This window comes from Triturus cristatus, chromosome 10 (genome assembly GCF_964204655.1).
Source record: "Triturus cristatus chromosome 10, aTriCri1.1, whole genome shotgun sequence".
Lineage (NCBI taxonomy): Eukaryota > Metazoa > Chordata > Amphibia > Caudata > Salamandridae > Triturus > Triturus cristatus.
The window spans coordinates 124,513,786-124,532,369 of record NC_140593.1 but is presented as its reverse complement, the minus strand read 5'-3'; the positions used below and the strand labels follow the sequence as shown (position 1 = coordinate 124,532,369).

General features: G+C 47.3%; 1 protein-coding gene across 3 annotated transcripts in view; it reads left to right on the top strand.

Annotated features, from left to right (window-relative positions):
• TOPAZ1 (testis and ovary specific TOPAZ 1) overlaps nucleotides 1–18,584 on the top strand; it is a 1,878,688-nt gene that overhangs the window by 1,638,733 nt on the left and 221,371 nt on the right. For all 3 annotated transcript variants that reach the window (XM_085630596.1, XM_085630595.1, XM_085630594.1), the window contains one exon: nucleotides 3,721–3,924. In XM_085630596.1, coding sequence (XP_085486722.1) covers nucleotides 3,721–3,924 — 204 coding nt within the window. The remainder of the gene's footprint in view (nucleotides 1–3,720; nucleotides 3,925–18,584) is intronic.

Genomic DNA, 18,584 nt, shown 5'->3' with positions numbered 1-18,584 from the left:
ATGTTCAGATGGTAGGGGTTCTCTGGTCCATTGATGTGTCTTTCTTCGAAGTCTGACATGTAGAGGCAGGCTACCGAAGGGGCAAAAGTACGGCCCATGGAAGTGCCCTGGGTCTGGTGGTAATATTGCCCTTTAAACTCAAAGTAGTTCTCCGTAAGGGCAAGGGTAGCACATTCCATAATAAAGTAAGGCGGCGTGGGGGAGCTCCATTCTTCAGCACTGAGGATTCTCTCAATCACCCCTAGTGTGGCCCTCTGGGGGATGTTAGTATAGAGGGCCTCCACGTCTAGGGTGATGAGAAAATCGATCTGGATATCCTCCTGTAGATTATCCAAGAGGCGTAGGACATCAGTGGTGTCCTGAACATATGAAGGTATTCGTTTGACCAGCGGCTGTAGAAAGTTGTCACAGAACTGTGATAAAGGCTCTAGGACAGAGTCGATGCCTGATACAATTGTGCGTCCTGGTACAGGGGCGGTCCCCTTATGTATTTTCGGAAGGATGTAAAAATAGGGGACCTTGGGTTCTTTTTTTGATAGAAAGTCAGCCTCCTTTTTGGAGATCCACTCATGACATTCAGCAGTCTCGACCAGCCCAGTGATAGCTGATTACTGGCTGGATAGAGGAAATTTAGATTACTCCCACGTAGTGCTGTGTAGCGCCTCAAATACATACTACTTAGCCAATATTTCACCATTTGACTTTCTACCCCGTAGACAGAACGCCTGCACCGAGGCAGCAGGATACATATGCGCCCAACATTTTAGTTTACCACTTATCTCAATACCATCCCACTTTTGTCCATTTCTTCCCAGCCTGAAACTTTATGGCTTCTCCCTTGATGTCAGATCCACCGGGTACTGTTGACACCCTATAACTCTAACCCTTAGGTGAGTAACAGTATCACCGATTCCATGGGTGCGTGAAGTAGTTCAAATGGATACTGATGCTACCAGTTTTTAACTTGGTTTTAATCACATACTAGTCACTATCTGCACTAGTATGTCACTTCTTCGCAGTATGTTCACGGTCACTACTGGGTCACATGTTGTTACTTACCTGTGGTAATGTTCTCCTTTATCTTCACTTTCTAGGTAGGAGCAGTGTCATACAGGTAGTACAATTTATGTGCTGTATTTAAACTGATACTAATCATTAGGTCATGTTTTGTAGATTGTAGTTTTTTACTAGGTCCTGAAGAATCGCAGTCAATGTACTAGAAGCGAGAAACATGTTGACCACACCATTTGCACTCTAGCTCTGGTCCATTCCGGGAAACCATAGTCCCCATGAGCACCGGCTATCCTTGATTTTACTTGTGGCAGAGGACCACCAGAATAAAAATTGCTTTCCGGTACCTTAGGCCACATTTTATCCTCACCCACACTATCTACTCTGTCCTGGCCCCTCACCCCCACTTCACCCATAGGCAGTTGGATAAAAGATCTCCGATAAAGAGCCCCTCTTAGAGGTGAACCCGTTGGGCATTGCACCGCCTGCCCAACGTGGAGCATTGCCGATGATGAAGCATGACACTCGCAAGGGTGTGTGAGGCCATTATATCCAACAAATTGGATACCCAGGGGTTGTCCTCCATTGAGCACTAACCCTTTTTTTCTAGTGATCCTTTCCTCTTTCCTTTCCTACGGAACAGCCCAGTCATCTCTTTTTGTTGCTTTCATATCTGGGGCTACGACTGTGGCCGGACCTTCCATTCCCTTCTCTTGTGAATGGTAATTAATGCCCTACTGGATCACAATTGATCCTTGTCTTCCCCTACCTTTTGTTACATCCCGAGCTCTTGAACATGGCCATCGATCCCTCGATCAGACGCCTCTTCGGGAGGATCTTCTGTCGCAGCAGCAGGGGACTGTCCTGCATCCGAACCTGTTCAGCCTCCACATTCTTGCGTGGAGATTGAGCGGCAGTTGACAGATATCGACCTTCCTCCCGAAGTCTGTAACGCTATTTTGGCAGCCAGGCGTTCCTCCACCAAAATGATATACGCCTGTAGATGGAACAAATTTGTGGCATGGTGCACAGCAAAGGCTGTGTATCCCCTTTCTGCTCCTCTTTCAGAGGTCTCCTCTTCATTCTTTCCTTGGCCCAGCAGGGCTCTGCTCTGGACACTCTCAAGGGTTATCCTTTTGCCATTTCAGCCTTTCTTCGTCTCCCAGATCAACCTTCTCTTTTCAAGTTCCCTATTGTAAATCGTTTCCTTAATGGCATTACTCGTTTTCTCCTATTCCTTTCGTAATGCCCCAGTGGTTCTTGAATCTTGTTCTGACTTACCATATGTGCGCTCCTTTCGAGCCACTACATAACTGCCCTCTCAGACCTTTGACACTCAAAACTGCCTTTTTGGTTGCCATAACCTCTGCTCGCAGGGTGAGTGAGCTTCAGGCTCTTTCTTAGAAACCTCCTTTCCTGGCTGGTCATCTGGACAAGGTTTTCCTTTGCACTAGGCCTTCCTTTCTTCCCAAAGTGGTTACCTCTTTCCACATAGAACAGACCATCACTTTGCCCACCTTCTTCCCGCCCCTGCATCCTTCTAAAGAGGAGGAGAGGCTCCACCATCTGGATCCCAAACGTGCGCTTTCCTTATTTCAGAATCTCACAAGACAATTGCGGGTGGATGATCAACTCCTTGTTGGCTATGTGGGCACCAAAAAAGATCGGGCCTTGCAAAAACTAACCATCTCTCGATGGATCGTCCTTTGCATTAAATTATGCTATTCCTTGGCGAAAAAGGTGCCTCAAGTAGGGCTGCGCGCCCATTCCACCAGGACGACGGCAACCACTACTGCTTTAGGATGTGGAGTCCCCCTCAATGACATCTGCCAGGCACCCACGTGGGCATATCTGCACACATTGACTAAACATTACTGCCTGGACAGCATGTCCCGAGAGATGGCTTCTTTGGCCGCTCAGTTCTCCAGGACTTTCTGGTGTGAACTTAGTTCGCAGACCCACCTCCGGGGTTGGTATTGCCGGGGTGTTAATTCTAAGGTGAGGAATCCATAACTAATAGTCTCTTTCAGATGACCAAGTTACTTACCTTTGGTAACTATATATCTGTAAGAGACATATATTAGTTATGGATTCCTCATCGCCCCACCTAACCTCCCCGTTATGCAAACTGACTTCTAGAGTAACTGACTTCCTTTCAGGGCTCTAGTTTTGTGCACCAGTGGTCAGTGTCTTGCATGGCTCTACGCTTCTGGCGTGGAATGTCATGTAAAGAAGTGAAGTCAGTGCTGGGGCAGCGTCAAAGTAGATACCGCGATGTCATTCCGGCGATCATGATGCCAATGACGAACGTGGAGTCGACCGACGCGCAGGGGTACTGCTGTAGAAAAATTCTCCGGATCCAGTCTGACGCCTGGGGGTAATTCGAAGGTGAGGAATCCATAACTAATATATGTCTCTTACAAATATATCGTTACCGACGCTAAGTATCTTGTTCATCATATTTATAGACTCTTTCTTCCCATGTAGTTGTTTGTTGTCCTCTACAAAATTAAAATAGTGGGCTCTCTAGACAAAAAATATAATAAATGTAAATTATTTCCATTGGCATGAAAACCTGGCAATATAGATCACCATAAGGTACTGAACAAGTAGTTTTCCATTGTTATAATGTAATGGTCAATAGAATGGGATTACACGAGTATTTCCAAAAATACCATTTGAAGAAATATAATCTCCTTTCCATTTCAGATGCTCTTGATGTCACACAGTACAGCATTCTATTCAACAAATTACTGGAGTCCTGTGTGGAGAATCAGAGTCTTGGTTTATCCTCCAACGTGGTCGATTTCATGGCTTCAAAGAACATCCCTGTTAACTTTCCTTTACTAAGGGCATTGATCACTACATCAGGAAGGAGCTGTCTGTGGTTGAAGGCACGGGCGCACTACAAATGTAAGTTCATTTGAAAGAAACTTGTTAAAGACAGTCTTCTAAATGGGGACCTTTCTTGGAAATATTATCCTTCTTGAAAACGAAGATAGGTCAGTTGTTTGCAATATATTGTTTTATCTTACATCATTAGCTCAAATATTAAAGCGGATAACAGACTAAAGATCTTACTTTTAATTAGTCAGTGACAACAACATATTCTGGGAAGTGAGTTAATGTTGCATTGAGAATAGTTTGGTGACTGTTCCGAATTTCTTTAATATTCATAGAAATATTTCCATAGTGCTTTTATTACTGGAACTTCCTGACGCATGCGTTTCCTGAACTAAATGCAGTTGTTGTAAATTGTGCTGAAAGGCCTAGTTCAACAGACTCTCATACCTACCTATAGGAAATTACAGTCATCCATCTCTGTGGGAATCGGACTGGTAAGGTTGAGTCTACCAGACAGCGCAAGATCTCTGGTTGTGAAAGACCTATTGTAAACTTACGAGGCCTGAATCACAAAAGTAACTTGCACTTTTGAGTAAGTTTACACTTTTGAATAAGTTTACTATTATTTGTTATTCACAACTTTACTTTTGTAATAACTTAAACCTTTGTAGTCAGTCCAGCACTTCACATGGCCAATCACTGGTAGTGCAACACCCTACCATAGAACGTAATGGAGCTAGGGACTTGCTACAAAGGTGTACCTTGCTGCAAAATTTCAGTTTGTGAATAGCATTTCATAGTACGTTTTTATAGGACTACTGTAGTTCTACAAAACATACTACAAAGTGCAGTTTGTGTTTAAGGACCACAGCGGTTCACAGCCCGCCCATTGTTTTCCATCGGTTGGCTTTATCTAAAGCAGAGTTCAGAACATTCAGGCTATGATGCTGATGTTTCTGCCTCTTTCTTGGATCTCCGTGTGGATGACTGAGGCTGCTGGGGTTGTTGGCAGCGTACCAAATGGCTTATGCAGGATCTGCAATGGGACCTTAAGTCCCAGTGAACACAGCACCACGGGAATCTGTTGGATTGTATGCAGATTTTGGAGGGAACTGTAAAAGATCTGCAGTGGTGTCTACTGGACCACGATTGGGTCAGTGGAAGACCTCTCTTCCTACGCCACTCAGATTTTACAGTGGTCATGTTTGCATCCCTTCTGGGTTAGGGGGCTATATGGGAGAGGTGAAAATCAGAAGCCTCTGGTCTCTGGCAGAGACTCAAATACACACAAATGATTTTGAAGTTGAGGGTGGTTGGCTTGGCATTGATGGACTTCATGCTCACTATTAAAGAAAGACTAGTGCATGGGCTCACAGACAACACCACTGCCATGTGGCACTGCAGCAAGCTGGTTGGAGTGGGATCTTCAACCCTGTGTCAGGAGGCTCTATGCCTTTAGAAGTGGCTGAACCACCAGGGAATTTCTCTGGTGGTGAACCACGTGGCTGGATCTTTAAATGCCAGGGCGACAGATTCAGCCACCGACACCAAGCGGATCACAAATGGCAGTTGCCCCCGGAGGTAGCACAAGGCGCCTTCCATCAATGGCAGAATCCTAACTTGATCTTTATGCAACAGCAAGAACAGGCAATGTCAGCACTTTTGTTTGTTGGAGTTTCCAAGGCAGCTCTCGCTTAGAGACGTAGTCTGCATAAAGTGGAGCTCAGGACTCCTCTGTGCCTTCCCACCGCTGCATCTCCCGCCCTGAGTTCTGAAGAAGATCAGGAACAACCAGGCCCACATCATCCTATTGGCACGGAATTGAGCCACGAGAGTGTGGTACTCAGAACTTTTGGTAATGAGCATCTGTCCCTCAATCAAGCTGCCGTGTCTGGAGGATCTTCTATTGCAGCAGCAGGGCAGGCTACTGTACCCAGGCCTGTACTATGTGCATCTCCATGCTTAGAGATTGAGTTGGTGCAGTTGACATCCTTTGACCTTCCTCCTGAGGTTGTTGATGTAATCTTGGTGCGAGACGTCGTTCCACAAAATCGATGTACACCAGTCATTGGGACAGATTTGTAGTTTGTCTGGCATCTGACAAATTGATTCACTGCTAGCCAAGCTGTCTGAAGATTTTTTGTTTTTTTCAATGACCCAGCAAGGACTTGCTTTGGGAATAGTTAAAGACTATTTATCAGCCTTCTTTATTTAAATCACCTGTTGTGATATGATATTTGAAAGGTTTACAACATTTGCTGCTGCCAACGCCCTATGTGATGCTGCAATGGGACTTGAACTTCGTTCTTATTTTTTGAATTTCACACCTTTTGATCGGCTGCACTGTTTTCCCCTGAGACTTTTGATGTTGAAAACAAAGTTTCTCATAGCTATAACATCAGCTGCAGGCTCGTTCTGTCGCTCCTTTTTAAACACCATTCTACCCAGGTAAGTTGATGCCATCCCACAGACCCAACACCTGGGAAGGTACTGCTTTCGTATTTATTTACAAAGTGAGGAATCTCCGGTTAGAAGAATCAGTTAGAAGAACAAGTTACATACCTTTAATAGTGCTCTTTCTGATGAATACTTTATCTAACTGCAAATTCCTCATCAATTGTCTTTCCTCTCTGTTCTCTGAACTGGGCTTTAATTGTCATCTAAAAAAGCCCTGATCTAGAGTTCTGCACTGTGGTCATGCTAATCTGCCTACAGACTGCATCTGACAGTGCCGTAAGTCTAAGAAGGCAACCAATGCCAGTGCATGTAGGTGGCGCCTATATGTGGCATAACTCATCACTTCCGGAGTGGAAAGATGTTTGCCAGAGCCACACGACACCACCTACAGGTGTGCAGGAGTATTGCTTTAAGGTTTCCAGATCCATGTTGGGCGCCTGGTGAATTATCACAAGGAATCTGTGGGTAGACCAGGAGCTCTTTGTAGGGCTCTTCAGAGCAAAGATGTGCAAGGCAATACAAAATCCAACCATCTCACGATGGATTGTCCTCTGCATAACGATCTATTACACACTGGCCAAGAAACAGTCTCCAGAACGCCTTCGAGCTCATTTCACCAAAGTCAAGGCTGCTTTTACAGTGCTGGCCTACGAAGTACCCATCTAGGACATCTGCCAGGTCGCTACATGAGCATCAGTTCACACAACACTCCTCTCTGGATAGCCAGTTCCGATGGGAGGAACATTTTGCCTGTTCGGTCCTGCAGTACTTTTTGGTCTGAGCCATTCTATAGACCCTCCACCTGGCAAAGTTCTGAATTAGTATCCATTCACAAGGTGAGGAATCTATGGTTAGAAGTATCAATTAGAAGTTACTTACCTTTAGTAATGCTCGTTCTGGTGGATACTCTTATATAAACGCAGATTCCTCACCAGTTCTTTCACCTCCCCATTCTGTGAACTGAGATCTTTTCTCTTATTCATTCATCTAAAAATTTCCCAATTTAGAAATCTGCGCACCAGTAATGCCAATCTGACAAGACGCTCTGGTCTGATGGCGCAAAAAATCTAAGAAAGCAACTGATGTCTTTGCGTATCAGTAACTCTTCTATGTGGCTCCATTCAACACTTCTGGAGTGGAACGACCTTTGCACGGAGCTTCACAACACCAGCTACCGGCTCACAGGAGTACTGCTTAAAGTTTCTGGATCCAGCTTGACCACTTTGGAATACTCAGAAGTTGATGATTGTTTTTTTCCGCCATCGGGCTCGGATGTGTTCTCGCCTTCCGGTTTGGAACCGTTAACGGTTTTCTCTTTCGACGCACATTCCTTCCCTTCTCGACGGTATTGTTTCGATTGCGTTTTCCAATCCACGCGACCCTTCAACTTCAAAGTCTTCGATTCCGGTCGTCGACGAAGGCCTTCGGGCCTACCTGGGTCTCATCTCCGGCTCATGGAAAGGATGCCATTCAAAAAGGGTCGAAGTTTCCCCAAACCGGCCTACATGAGGTGTGCAACCTCTGCCTCTTACCGGAGCAGGAGGCCAGAGACTGTCCAGCTTGCGCCTCTTTCCGCTCCAAGAAGACGATCCAGGACCGACTAGTTCGAAGAACAATGGTGCGCTCGTCATCTTCGATCCCAGACGACATCTTTCAAGGTGTCGATGTTCCGGAGCAGGGTCAGGTCGAAGAAGCCATCATCAGCGCCTCCAAAGCAGATGACTCCGACGTCGAAGAAATCACTCCAGCTCAAACCCACACCCACACCCTTCCTCGACACTATCAAAAAAGGCTTCGATACCACCTTTACCTTAAGGCCCAGGTGCACACCGAGACACTGCTTCCCATGCCCCGCCTTCAGGCCCGGTAAAGAAGCCTATTAAGCCTTTAGGTGACTCTGGCTCGAGTCAGCCTACCCTCGGTGCCGAAAAACAAGCTTCGGCACCGAAGAAGAAGACGTCCTCATCCATGCCGACCGCTGCTTCCACATCAAAGCACTCGGCATCGAAGGCTAGCACCGGTTCCTCTGCACCGACATCACCCTTGGAGCCGACCAAAAAATGCCCAGCAAAAGGCCCCGATTCTTCGAAGCCAAAGACCTCGGAACCGAGAAAACAACAACTGGTTCCATCGGATAAAGACACCACAGAACTACACTGTTCCAAACCTAGAATCGCTACCAAGTCGATGCTGAAAAAGCTTACGGCACCGAAGCCCTCGACTCCCACAGACTAACTGTTTCGTCCAGATCTTACTCAAAAGACTCTTGTGAAGGATCCTAGGACTGGTCGTTTAATGCTTAGCATCAAGAAAAGAACCCTGGAAACGCCTGCGCCCGCACCACCACCAAAAAAGAGAGACTTTGCTACCTATCCATTAAGGATCCTCTTCTTCCTCCTCCTCCTCCTCCTCCTCCCCCCACCACACCGCTCTCCTACACTATCACCTACCCCAGTAGATGATGATGATGACAACACCTCAGATGATGCAGGGGAGGTGCGGACGATCAACCCCTTGGGGACCCTACCCCTACTGGCTCCCCGGACTCCTGGCAAGATTACAGTGTCCCAGACGTCCCTTACACCTCACAAGATGACATCTACCCATCCAGGCCATACCCTCCAGAGGACAATATCTGCTTCAACCAGCTCCTTCACAGAGGTGCCCAATACCACAGGGTTGCCCTTCATACAGACCCAGTTGAGGAAGATTTTCTTATGGACACCTTCGATACCACACAAAGGTCCACCTCAATTCTGCCCATGCTTAAAGGGGTCATTAAGCATGCACCAGAGATCTTTAAAGACCCAGTCAGAGCTCGGGTCATCAATCCAAGAATAGAAAAAAGTATAAGGCTGTTCCTACTGACCCAGTATACATTAAAGGGCCCTCACCACTAGACTCCTTAGTAGTCTCTAATGCAAGGAAGAGAGCAAATTCCCAAACATCAGGTGACCCACCACCACCAGATAAGGAATCAAAACTCTTGGACGCCTCTGGCAAACGCACAGCGTCACAGGCAGCAAACATTTGGCGCATTGCTAATACCCAAGCGCTGTTAGCCACGTATGACAGGGCACATTATGATAAGCCTAAGTCCATAATGCAGCCACCTCCCTGACGGGTATAAATACAGGGCCAATGAGCTCATATATCCCTGACGGGTATAAATACAGGGCCAATGAGCTCATATAGGAGGGTAAAACCATCACTAACACCTCCATCCGTTGTGCCCTAGATGTAGCAGATACCGCCTCAAGGGCAATAAACACCAGTGTCCTTTTGCGCAGGCAGGCCTGGTTACGCATATCAGGTTTTAAACCCGAAGTCCAGAGTTATATACTCAATCAGCCCTTTGATGAGCAACACCTATTTGGCCCCAATGCGGACGTATCGCTTGAGAAAATGAAAAAGGATACAGACACGGCCAAATCTATAGGAGCCTTGCAGTTGCAAGCTCCCAGACAGTCCTTTCGTCGCTCATCCTTCAGAAGCACACATAGAGGCTACTCCTCTGATAGCCCCTCCACCTCTTACAAGGCTCCCACCCAATCCACCTTTTACTAGAGGATACCAGAAGGGTGGGTACAGGGGGAACAACGGCAGAGGCAAAAACAACAACTCCCGCTCTGCCTCCATCCCCACCCAATGACTTCCCTCCACTTTCCCCAGACCATTCCACTCCAGTCAGGGGAAGACTCCACCAATTCCTCCCTGCCTGGGCAAACATCACTTCAGACAGCTGGGTGCACCAAATAATTCAATCAGGCTACTGTCTCGAACTAACATCTACCCCCCACCATACCACCCAAACACCGTCTGTCACAAGAACATCTGTTACTGCTAAAGCAGGAGGTAATCTCCCTCCTACAAAAAAGTGCAATAGGACCAGTTCCCCTGCATCAACAAAACAAGGGAGTTTACTCCCTCTATTTTCTCATACCAAAGAAAGACGCATCTCTAAGGCCTATTTTAGACCTCAGACCCCTAAACCTATACATACTCAGACCACTTCCACATGGTCACACTTCAGCAAGTCCTCACTCTGCTTTCCCAGGGCGACGTCCTTGCTACTCTAGACCTCAAGGACGCCTATTTCCACATTCCCATTCACAGCGCTCACAGAAAATATCTCAGATTCGTAGTGGACGGTCAGCACTATCAATTCAAAGTACTCCCATTCGGAGTCACCACAGCACCAAGAGTGTTTACCAAGTGCCTAGCGGTGGTGGCAGCACACTTAAGAAGACAATACATCCATGTCTTCCCATATCTAGACGACTGGCTCATAAAAGCCAGCTTATACAATCAGTGTGTACAAAACACTCACTCCACTATTCAACAACTTCACGACCTGGGGTTCACAATAAACCACGCCAAGTCCCAGCTGCAACCATCCCCCACACAATACCTTGGTGCCACAATAGACACCTCAAGGGCGCTAGCCTATCCCAGTCCCGCCAGGATAGCAAGCATACAAGCTCTTCTCACCAGATTCCAACCGCAGCACTCTCTTCCAGCTCGAGTGTTCATGCAACTCATAGGGATGATGGCCTCTTGCATATTCATAGTACCTCATGCAAGACTCCATGTGCGTCCTCTCCAAGAGTGCTTAGCACGCCAATGGAACCAGGCTCAAGCTCGGCTAACAGATCTGGTGTTGGTAGACGGTCATACCCATCGCTCTCTGCAGTGGTGGAACACCAACAACCTTTCCAAAGGGCGACCGTTCCTCCAGCCGGTTTCTCAAATAGTTATGACAGCGGACGCATCGCTCTCCGGCTGGGGAGCTCACCTACTTCATCACACCATGCAGGGCAGGTGGACACCTCAACAAAAGTTACTCCACATCAACCACCTGGAGCTACTAGCCATATTCCTAGCCTTAAAAGCATTCCAAAAACACATTTCAGGCAAAGCTGTCTTAATCCGCACCGACAACATGACAGCCATGTATTATATACAAAAACAAGGCGGGACACACTCTTTGCAGCTCTCAAAACAACGCACAGAGCATATGGAGATGGGCTATACCTCAGAACATTTTTCTCCTAGCCCAACATGTCCCAGTAGTCCAAAACACAATAACCGATCTGTTGAGCCGTCAAATACAACAAATCCACAAGTTCTTCAACTGTTTTTTCAGATGTGGGGGCATCCACAGATAGACCTCTTCGCCACCCACAAACGCCAAATGCCCAAACTTCACCGCCAGATATCCACACCCATTGGCCAAAGGCAATGCGATATGGATGAACTGGTCAGGCAGATTTGCGTACGCTTTTCTGCCTCTCCCACTCATTCCACTAGTGGTGCGCAAACTACAGCAACACTCCTTAACGCTCATCCTAGTTGCTCCAACTTGGACCAGACAACCATGGTACACCACATTGCTGGAACTCTCCGTAGTTCCGCACCAGAAATTACACCTCTCTCCACACCTCCTAACCCAGAACCATTTAGAGATTCAAGACCCAGCTCAGCTCAACCTAGCGATCTGGCTCCTGAAGTCCTAGAATTCGGTTACCTCAACCTCCCTCCTGACTGTATGAACGTCATCAAAGAAGCTAGACCACCTACCACTAGAGCATGCTATGCAGCCAAGTGGAAAAATTTGTAATATACTGCTATAACAACAACACTGATCCCCTAGATGTGTCTATCCAACACATCATAGGCTACTTACTACACCTCCAAAGATTAAACTTAGCCTTCACGTCTATCAGACTACATCTTGCTGCCATAGCAGCATATCTACAAAATAGACAACATCTATTACTCTTCAGAGTACCTGCCATAAAAGCTTTTATGGAAGGACTCAAAAGAATAATTCCACCCAGAGTACCACCTTCACCCGTGTGGAATTTAAACATCGTTCTCACAAGGCTAATGGGGCCGCCATTTGAACCTCTACATAAATGTGAGCTACAATTCTTAACATGGAAAACTGCTTTCCTAGTAGCTATTACTTCTCTATGAAGAGTTAGCGAACTACAAGCACTAACTATTCAGGAACCCTTTCGGCAAATGCATCATAATAAGGTTGTAATCAAAACTAATCCTGATATCCTCACTAAAGTCATTTCTCCCTTCCACCTCAATCAATCTGTGGAGCTGCCCGTATTCTTCTCGCAGCCACAAACAGTCGCAGAAAGAGCTCTTCACACCTTAGATGTCAAAAGAGCACTGCTGTACTACATAGAGAGAACACAACCTTTTCGTAAGACCAAACAACTATTCGTGTCTTCCTCACCACCACACAAGGGCAACCCCATATCAAAATCTGGGATAGCTAGGTGGATTGTCAAATGCATACAGATTTGTTCCCACAAAGCAAAACGTGCATTATCTGTTCCTCCTAAAGCCCACTCTGCACGAAAGATAGGGGATTCAATGGCATTTTTAGGGAACATTCCCTTAGACGATATCTGCAGAGCAGCTACATGGTCTACACCGCACACATTCACAAAACACTATTGTGTCGATGTGCAAACTAAACAACAAGCTAGTGTGGGCCAGGCTGTACTCAAAACACTATTTCACACTACTGCAACAGATACTGGTGGTCGCCGCTAGGAGGGGACACTGCTATACAATCTATGCATAGTGTGTAATCTGCAGCTCATATGCCTTGAACGGAATATGCTACTTACCAGTATGCATCTGTTCTTGGCATGTAGAGCTGCAGATCTACACACGCCCACCCGCCTCCCCGGCTACCTTTATCTGTTCCAGTATTATCTTACTTAAATATACCATACATGGGCATACTTTCTGTTTCTTACAAAGCTCCATCATTTCCCTGCTGGCGAAATACAATCTGAGGATGGAGCCGATGCCCATGCGCACTATGTTCCTGAGGAGGAGTCACACACCTCGTGACTTCCAAAGACTTTCCAAGACAAAAACAAGTGCAAACATCCGGGACCAACACCAGATGGCGATCAATGCATAGTGTGTAGATCTGCAGCTCTACATGCCAAGAACAGATGCATACGGGTAAGTAGCATATTCCTTACTCAATTCCCTGCATCACGCAGCATCCCTTAAGGAGGGTAGGGAAAAATATGCAACTGTGGCAGAGTGGTGGGGCAGACTACTCGCTTGGTTGATACAATCTGAAGGCAAGATTACACCCATTTCTGGGATCAGAAATAGTGATGGATCAGAGGTACAAGTGCCCCTTTTTGACATGGTCACTCCCACTTTTTGCCTCACAGCTGTTGTAATTTTGACACAAGTGCACTGAGTTCCTGCTGTCCAGGTCCCCAGTGTCAAATCTCTTCCTAAAACTGAACAATTGTTCCCCAAAATACAAGACTTTTAGCACCCCTGTAAGTCCCAAGTAAATGGTGCCCCTGGTACCTAGTGCATAGGTACTAAAGAGCGTCCCTAAGGGCTGCAGTATGCATTGTGCCACCCTAAGGGACCCCTCACCACACTCATGCAGACTGTCATTGCAGACGGCGTGAAATGGTGCAGACAAAAGTAAAAACATGACATGGCACACATCATGTGTGCCATGCCTGCAGACACTGCATGCAATATATGTAAGTCACCCCTACAGCGGGCCTTACATCCCTAAGGCAGGGTGCATTATATTACGTGTGGACATATCTGCATGAACAGATATGCCCCTATGATGTCCAAGTCGATTCTTAGACATTGAAAGTAAACAGGGAAGCCATCTTAAGTATATGTATTGGGCACTGGTGATTAAAAGTTCCCCAGCTGCCTGATTTTTATTTTATTTTTTAAATAATTTTGGTTACATGCCCCTAACATGTAGCAAAATCACAGTGCAAATCAGGGTATGCATGATATCTCTGAATATCGTAGGATATGTAGATCAACTAGTAAGGCACTTCACGCTGTCACCACGTTAGTTACAACCTGTAACAGTTCCCAACTCTAAGTAGCCACCCACCCTTCCCTCCCACCCCCCCAGGCGTGTCATTTCTTGCAGGGTGCAATAAGCCATTGTATCTGAATTCTGCCTTCCACTTTGCCACATTAGGGCCCTGCCTTGCCTTCCAATTGGTGGTGATGTTCTGTTTCGCCAGGAGCAGACTCCGATCAATAAATTTACTAGTAATTTTGTTTTTGGACGTATGGGAAAACCAGTGCAAGATGCAATTAGCCATGGTTGGGTCAAGGTCCCTATCTGTAAGGTTTGCTAGTACTTCCATTAGCTCTTCCCATTAACTGTCTAGGAACGGGCAATCCCATATCATACGTTTAAAATCCGCGCTATCTGCACTACATCTCGGGCAGATCGGCGAATGGTCCGGGAAGTATGCATGCAATTTTGCGGGGGTGAGGTATGCACTATGTAGGATATGGAAATGTACTAGCTGAAACCTTGCATTTCTTGTGCTCTTCCAGGCTCTCTACTATTGCTTCCCATGCCTTATCTGGGATGTCTTTCCCGATATCCATTTCCCATTTGTATTTCAGACATGTCACTACTAGCACTACGTATTGGCAGCCCATGGAAGTTGGAGGTTCTGAAAGTCCTTTACCCCAGTGTTTCCTGATAGCCGCAGTGAGGGCCATGTACTGCAGGAAATCACCCCCAGGTAAATCAAAGCGAGTTTGCAGGTCATTAAACGGGACCATGTCCCCCTCCTCAAACAGGTCTCCTATGGTAGACAGCCCCCGCTCTGCCCAGGCTTCCAACCTATGCCAAGTCCCACAATGTGGAAGGGCGCGACACATTATCAACGGTATTTTCGGTGCATCTGGCCGTGTAATTGAAGCTCTGCGCAAATATCTGTGCCAGCATTTTCGCGCCGTGGCGAGCTCAAGGGTGAGGACCACAGTGTTAACAGGGAGCCTCAGTATAATGCGGGAGAGCAACATCCGGGCTCCAAAATCCCCTCCACGCCCATCGTCGCCCCTGGTCACTTTCGCTACCCACTGCGTAAGCTATTGGAATTGCGCTGCCAAATAGTAGGTTTCGTAGTCCGGGACCGCTAGGCCGCCCTCTGTCCTCGGTCGCATGAGTGTTACGAAGCGCCACCCTACGTCTGCCCTTGCCCCAGAGGAAGGCAGTGATCATTGAATGGAGCTGCTTGAAGTACGCTGCCGGGATCCAGACCGGCAGGGTCTCAAAGTAATACAAGAGCCGCGGAAGGGTTATTATTTTAAGAAGGGCCACTCGGCCAGCTAGCGATAACTGCAGAGAACCCCAGAATTCGAAGATGGCTTTTGCCCCTCTAATGGCCTTCCCGATATTGCCCTCAAGGATATCCTCCCGTTTGTGGTAAATATGGGTGCCCAGATAGGTGAGACATCTGTCTTCCCAGGCGTCTCCTTCCGTGTGCTGCGGGCCCACCCTATACCCGCGCGCCAGGAACAGGCAGGATTTCAAGCACTTCACCTTCAGTCCTGCCACTCTGTTAAGAGCTTGGAGTAAGCTCTTTGCCCCCAAGAGTTCCGCACCCGAGTCCGCTAGGAACAGTAAAAGGTCATCAGCATATAATGCAATATGATGAACCTGCCATTTATATCAAGCCCCCGGTATGCCCGCCCCGTTCTGGCATGCGCTGCTAAGGGCTCCATCGCCAAGGTAAACAGTAATGGGGAGAGGGGACAACCCTGATGGGTGCCCCGTCCCACCCTGCAAGCGTCAGAGATCAGCCCCCCAGTTCTAATTTGGGCGGTGGAGTCAGCATAGAGGAGAGACCTCCAACCCACAAAACCAGCCCCCAGTCTCATTTTCTGCATCACATGGAATAGGAAAGCTCATTCAAGACTGTTGAAGGTTTTTTCTATGTCCACTGAAAATATTGTGGCAGCATCCGCACAATTAGTGTCCGCGTCCAGTGTGCGCATGAGCCTTCGAACATTAACCGCTGTGTTTCTAGTGGGGATGAACCCGGATTGGTCTACATGTATGAGGGTGGTCATGTATGGGAGCAGTCGGGAGGCCAAGATTTTACTTCGAATTTTATAATCGAAATTGAGCATGGACAATAGGCGGTACGCAGTTTTGTCCCACGCCGGCTTTAGTAGGGGGATGATGATCACTTCCCTAGTGGAGGCCGGGAGTTTGTCAAGTCTCTTGGCATCATTATACAATTGCACGATTTTGGGAGCTAAGAGGTCAATGTATGCAAGGTGAAATTCTATTGGTAGGCCATCGGTATCTGGCATTTTATTACGGGCCATGCTCTTGATGGCTCCACGCACTTCCCTTATTTCGACCTAACAAGGTTGCTGTGTCCTCGTCTAGTTTGAGTAGCTCAATCTTGTGCGTCAACCCTGGCAACTCCTCTTCCGTTGGAGACAGTTGACTGCAATAGAGCTCGGTATAGTATTCTAAGAATATGTCGTCGATCCCCTGCTGGTCGTACCTGGCTTCCCCAGCTGCCTGATGGCTTTACTGAAACCAAAGGTGTTTGGTATCAAACACCTCAAACTATTAAACCCACATTGATTCCATTGATGGATTTTTAATACATGCCCCCAGATGGTATTTTTGAGGTACCCCCTGAACCCTACAAGTCCTCTAATGTGGTGGCTGACTGGTACAGTCCAGCCTGTCACCACAGACACACTTCTGACCCCCTAGGAGGTGAGATCCCTGCTTTCAGAGGTTGTAAACAATGCATGCACTGGCAGGTGTTTACACATCCTCTAGCAGGATCAGCATACCAAGGCCAGAGTCTTCAAAGTCTCCGCTGCTTTTATTATACGACACCGGCATGCCCCAGACCTGGCAGATGCCCCTCCCAGCCCTGAGGACCATTTAGCTCCAGGACAAGCTGGAAATTAGTTATGTGAGGAGGCAAGGAGAACACCCAGGTCAGACCTACCCCTAAGGTGAGTTGCTTGATCTGCCCCACACTAGGAAAATTTCACCATCTTGGTGATGGCAGAATTAGGAACACTGGGCCAGAGTTATGCCCACTTCCCACGGAAGTGGTCATATAGAGGACGTGGTGACCCCAAGGGTAAGTTGCCCATACTCACCTGGCACCCTGAAATTGAGTATTTAGGTGGCCTCAGACACCAGAATTATAGATTCACTTGACTAAAAAAGAAGACGACACTAAAACACTGATCAGCTCGAGAACTGAAGCCTTCTCCTAACTAGACAATTGCAAAGACCCAGCACGTCCTGCAGCTGTGCACCCTCAAAAGCCTTAGTGGGTTCCCAGTACTGAGAAAACCAGCAATCGTCTCCCTTGGAGTGGAGGAGCCACTCCCCTGCAGGCACCGACTGCAACATCCGGCTCCAAGAAGTTACTGATCACAGGGTCCACCTACGCAATAGCCGCCCAGGCTGAGGTCAGCCTAGTCAGAGGTCAGATCCTTCTCCTTACCAGGTTTGGAGATGCCAGGACACCTACGAGCCTCCCTGCACCAATACCCGGGGTACTGGACCCCTTGCCACGACCAGCGCCTGTTTAGAGTCCAATCCAAACTCCAACAATCCGAAAACAGACCAGCCAACGGAGGATGTCTGCTCCACGGAGTCCAGCACCAAGAGGGGCTCAGCTATCTTGTTTTGTCCCCCTTTGCAGGTCCCGACTGAGATCCGTGACCGCCTATGACGCATGAGGGCCAGTCGGCCAAAACCCTCTGCACTTGAGCTTCCATGTTCAGGTTCACGAACACCGACTGCTCCCAGGGTCCACATTGAGAGCTCCCAGATTTGCCCCCAAGTCCGCATTTGCAGCCTATTTCTAGGTGACCCCCTTCTTTGCCTGCTGTGTAGCGGTCAAGGCTTCCAACCCATCCAGCACCCCTGCACCAAAAAACACCAGGACAAGTAAAACAACACCGCTCATTGAACTTAGGACCTTGGCCCCTAACACCCCACGACCTAAAGGGGACCTTCAAAATCCTATTGCAAATACCTGTATACAGTAAATGTTCTTCTCTCCATAGGAATCCAGTATATAAATGCATTGTTTGCTAGCATTGCTAAAAACATACGTCTTATTTTTGAATTGGTTTGGATCTCCTTGTCTGAATCATTTATTGACTCTGTATGCAACAAATACCTAACACTCTACTTCGATAAGCTTAAGGCTGTTCAACCATACTACAACAAATCGAGCATCTTGGAATTGTTAAAGCAAGACCCTTTCTACTGATAAGGGCTACCTGGACTCTTTACACAGCATACCTCTTTTTGGTATTCTATATAAAGAGCCAGCTTCCTACACATACCCAGCTTGATATACATAAGGAATTTTCGCAGTCCTAAACAGAACTGTATCGGCACCCAGATCAGTCCGCAGAAGGGGAAATAGAGGCAT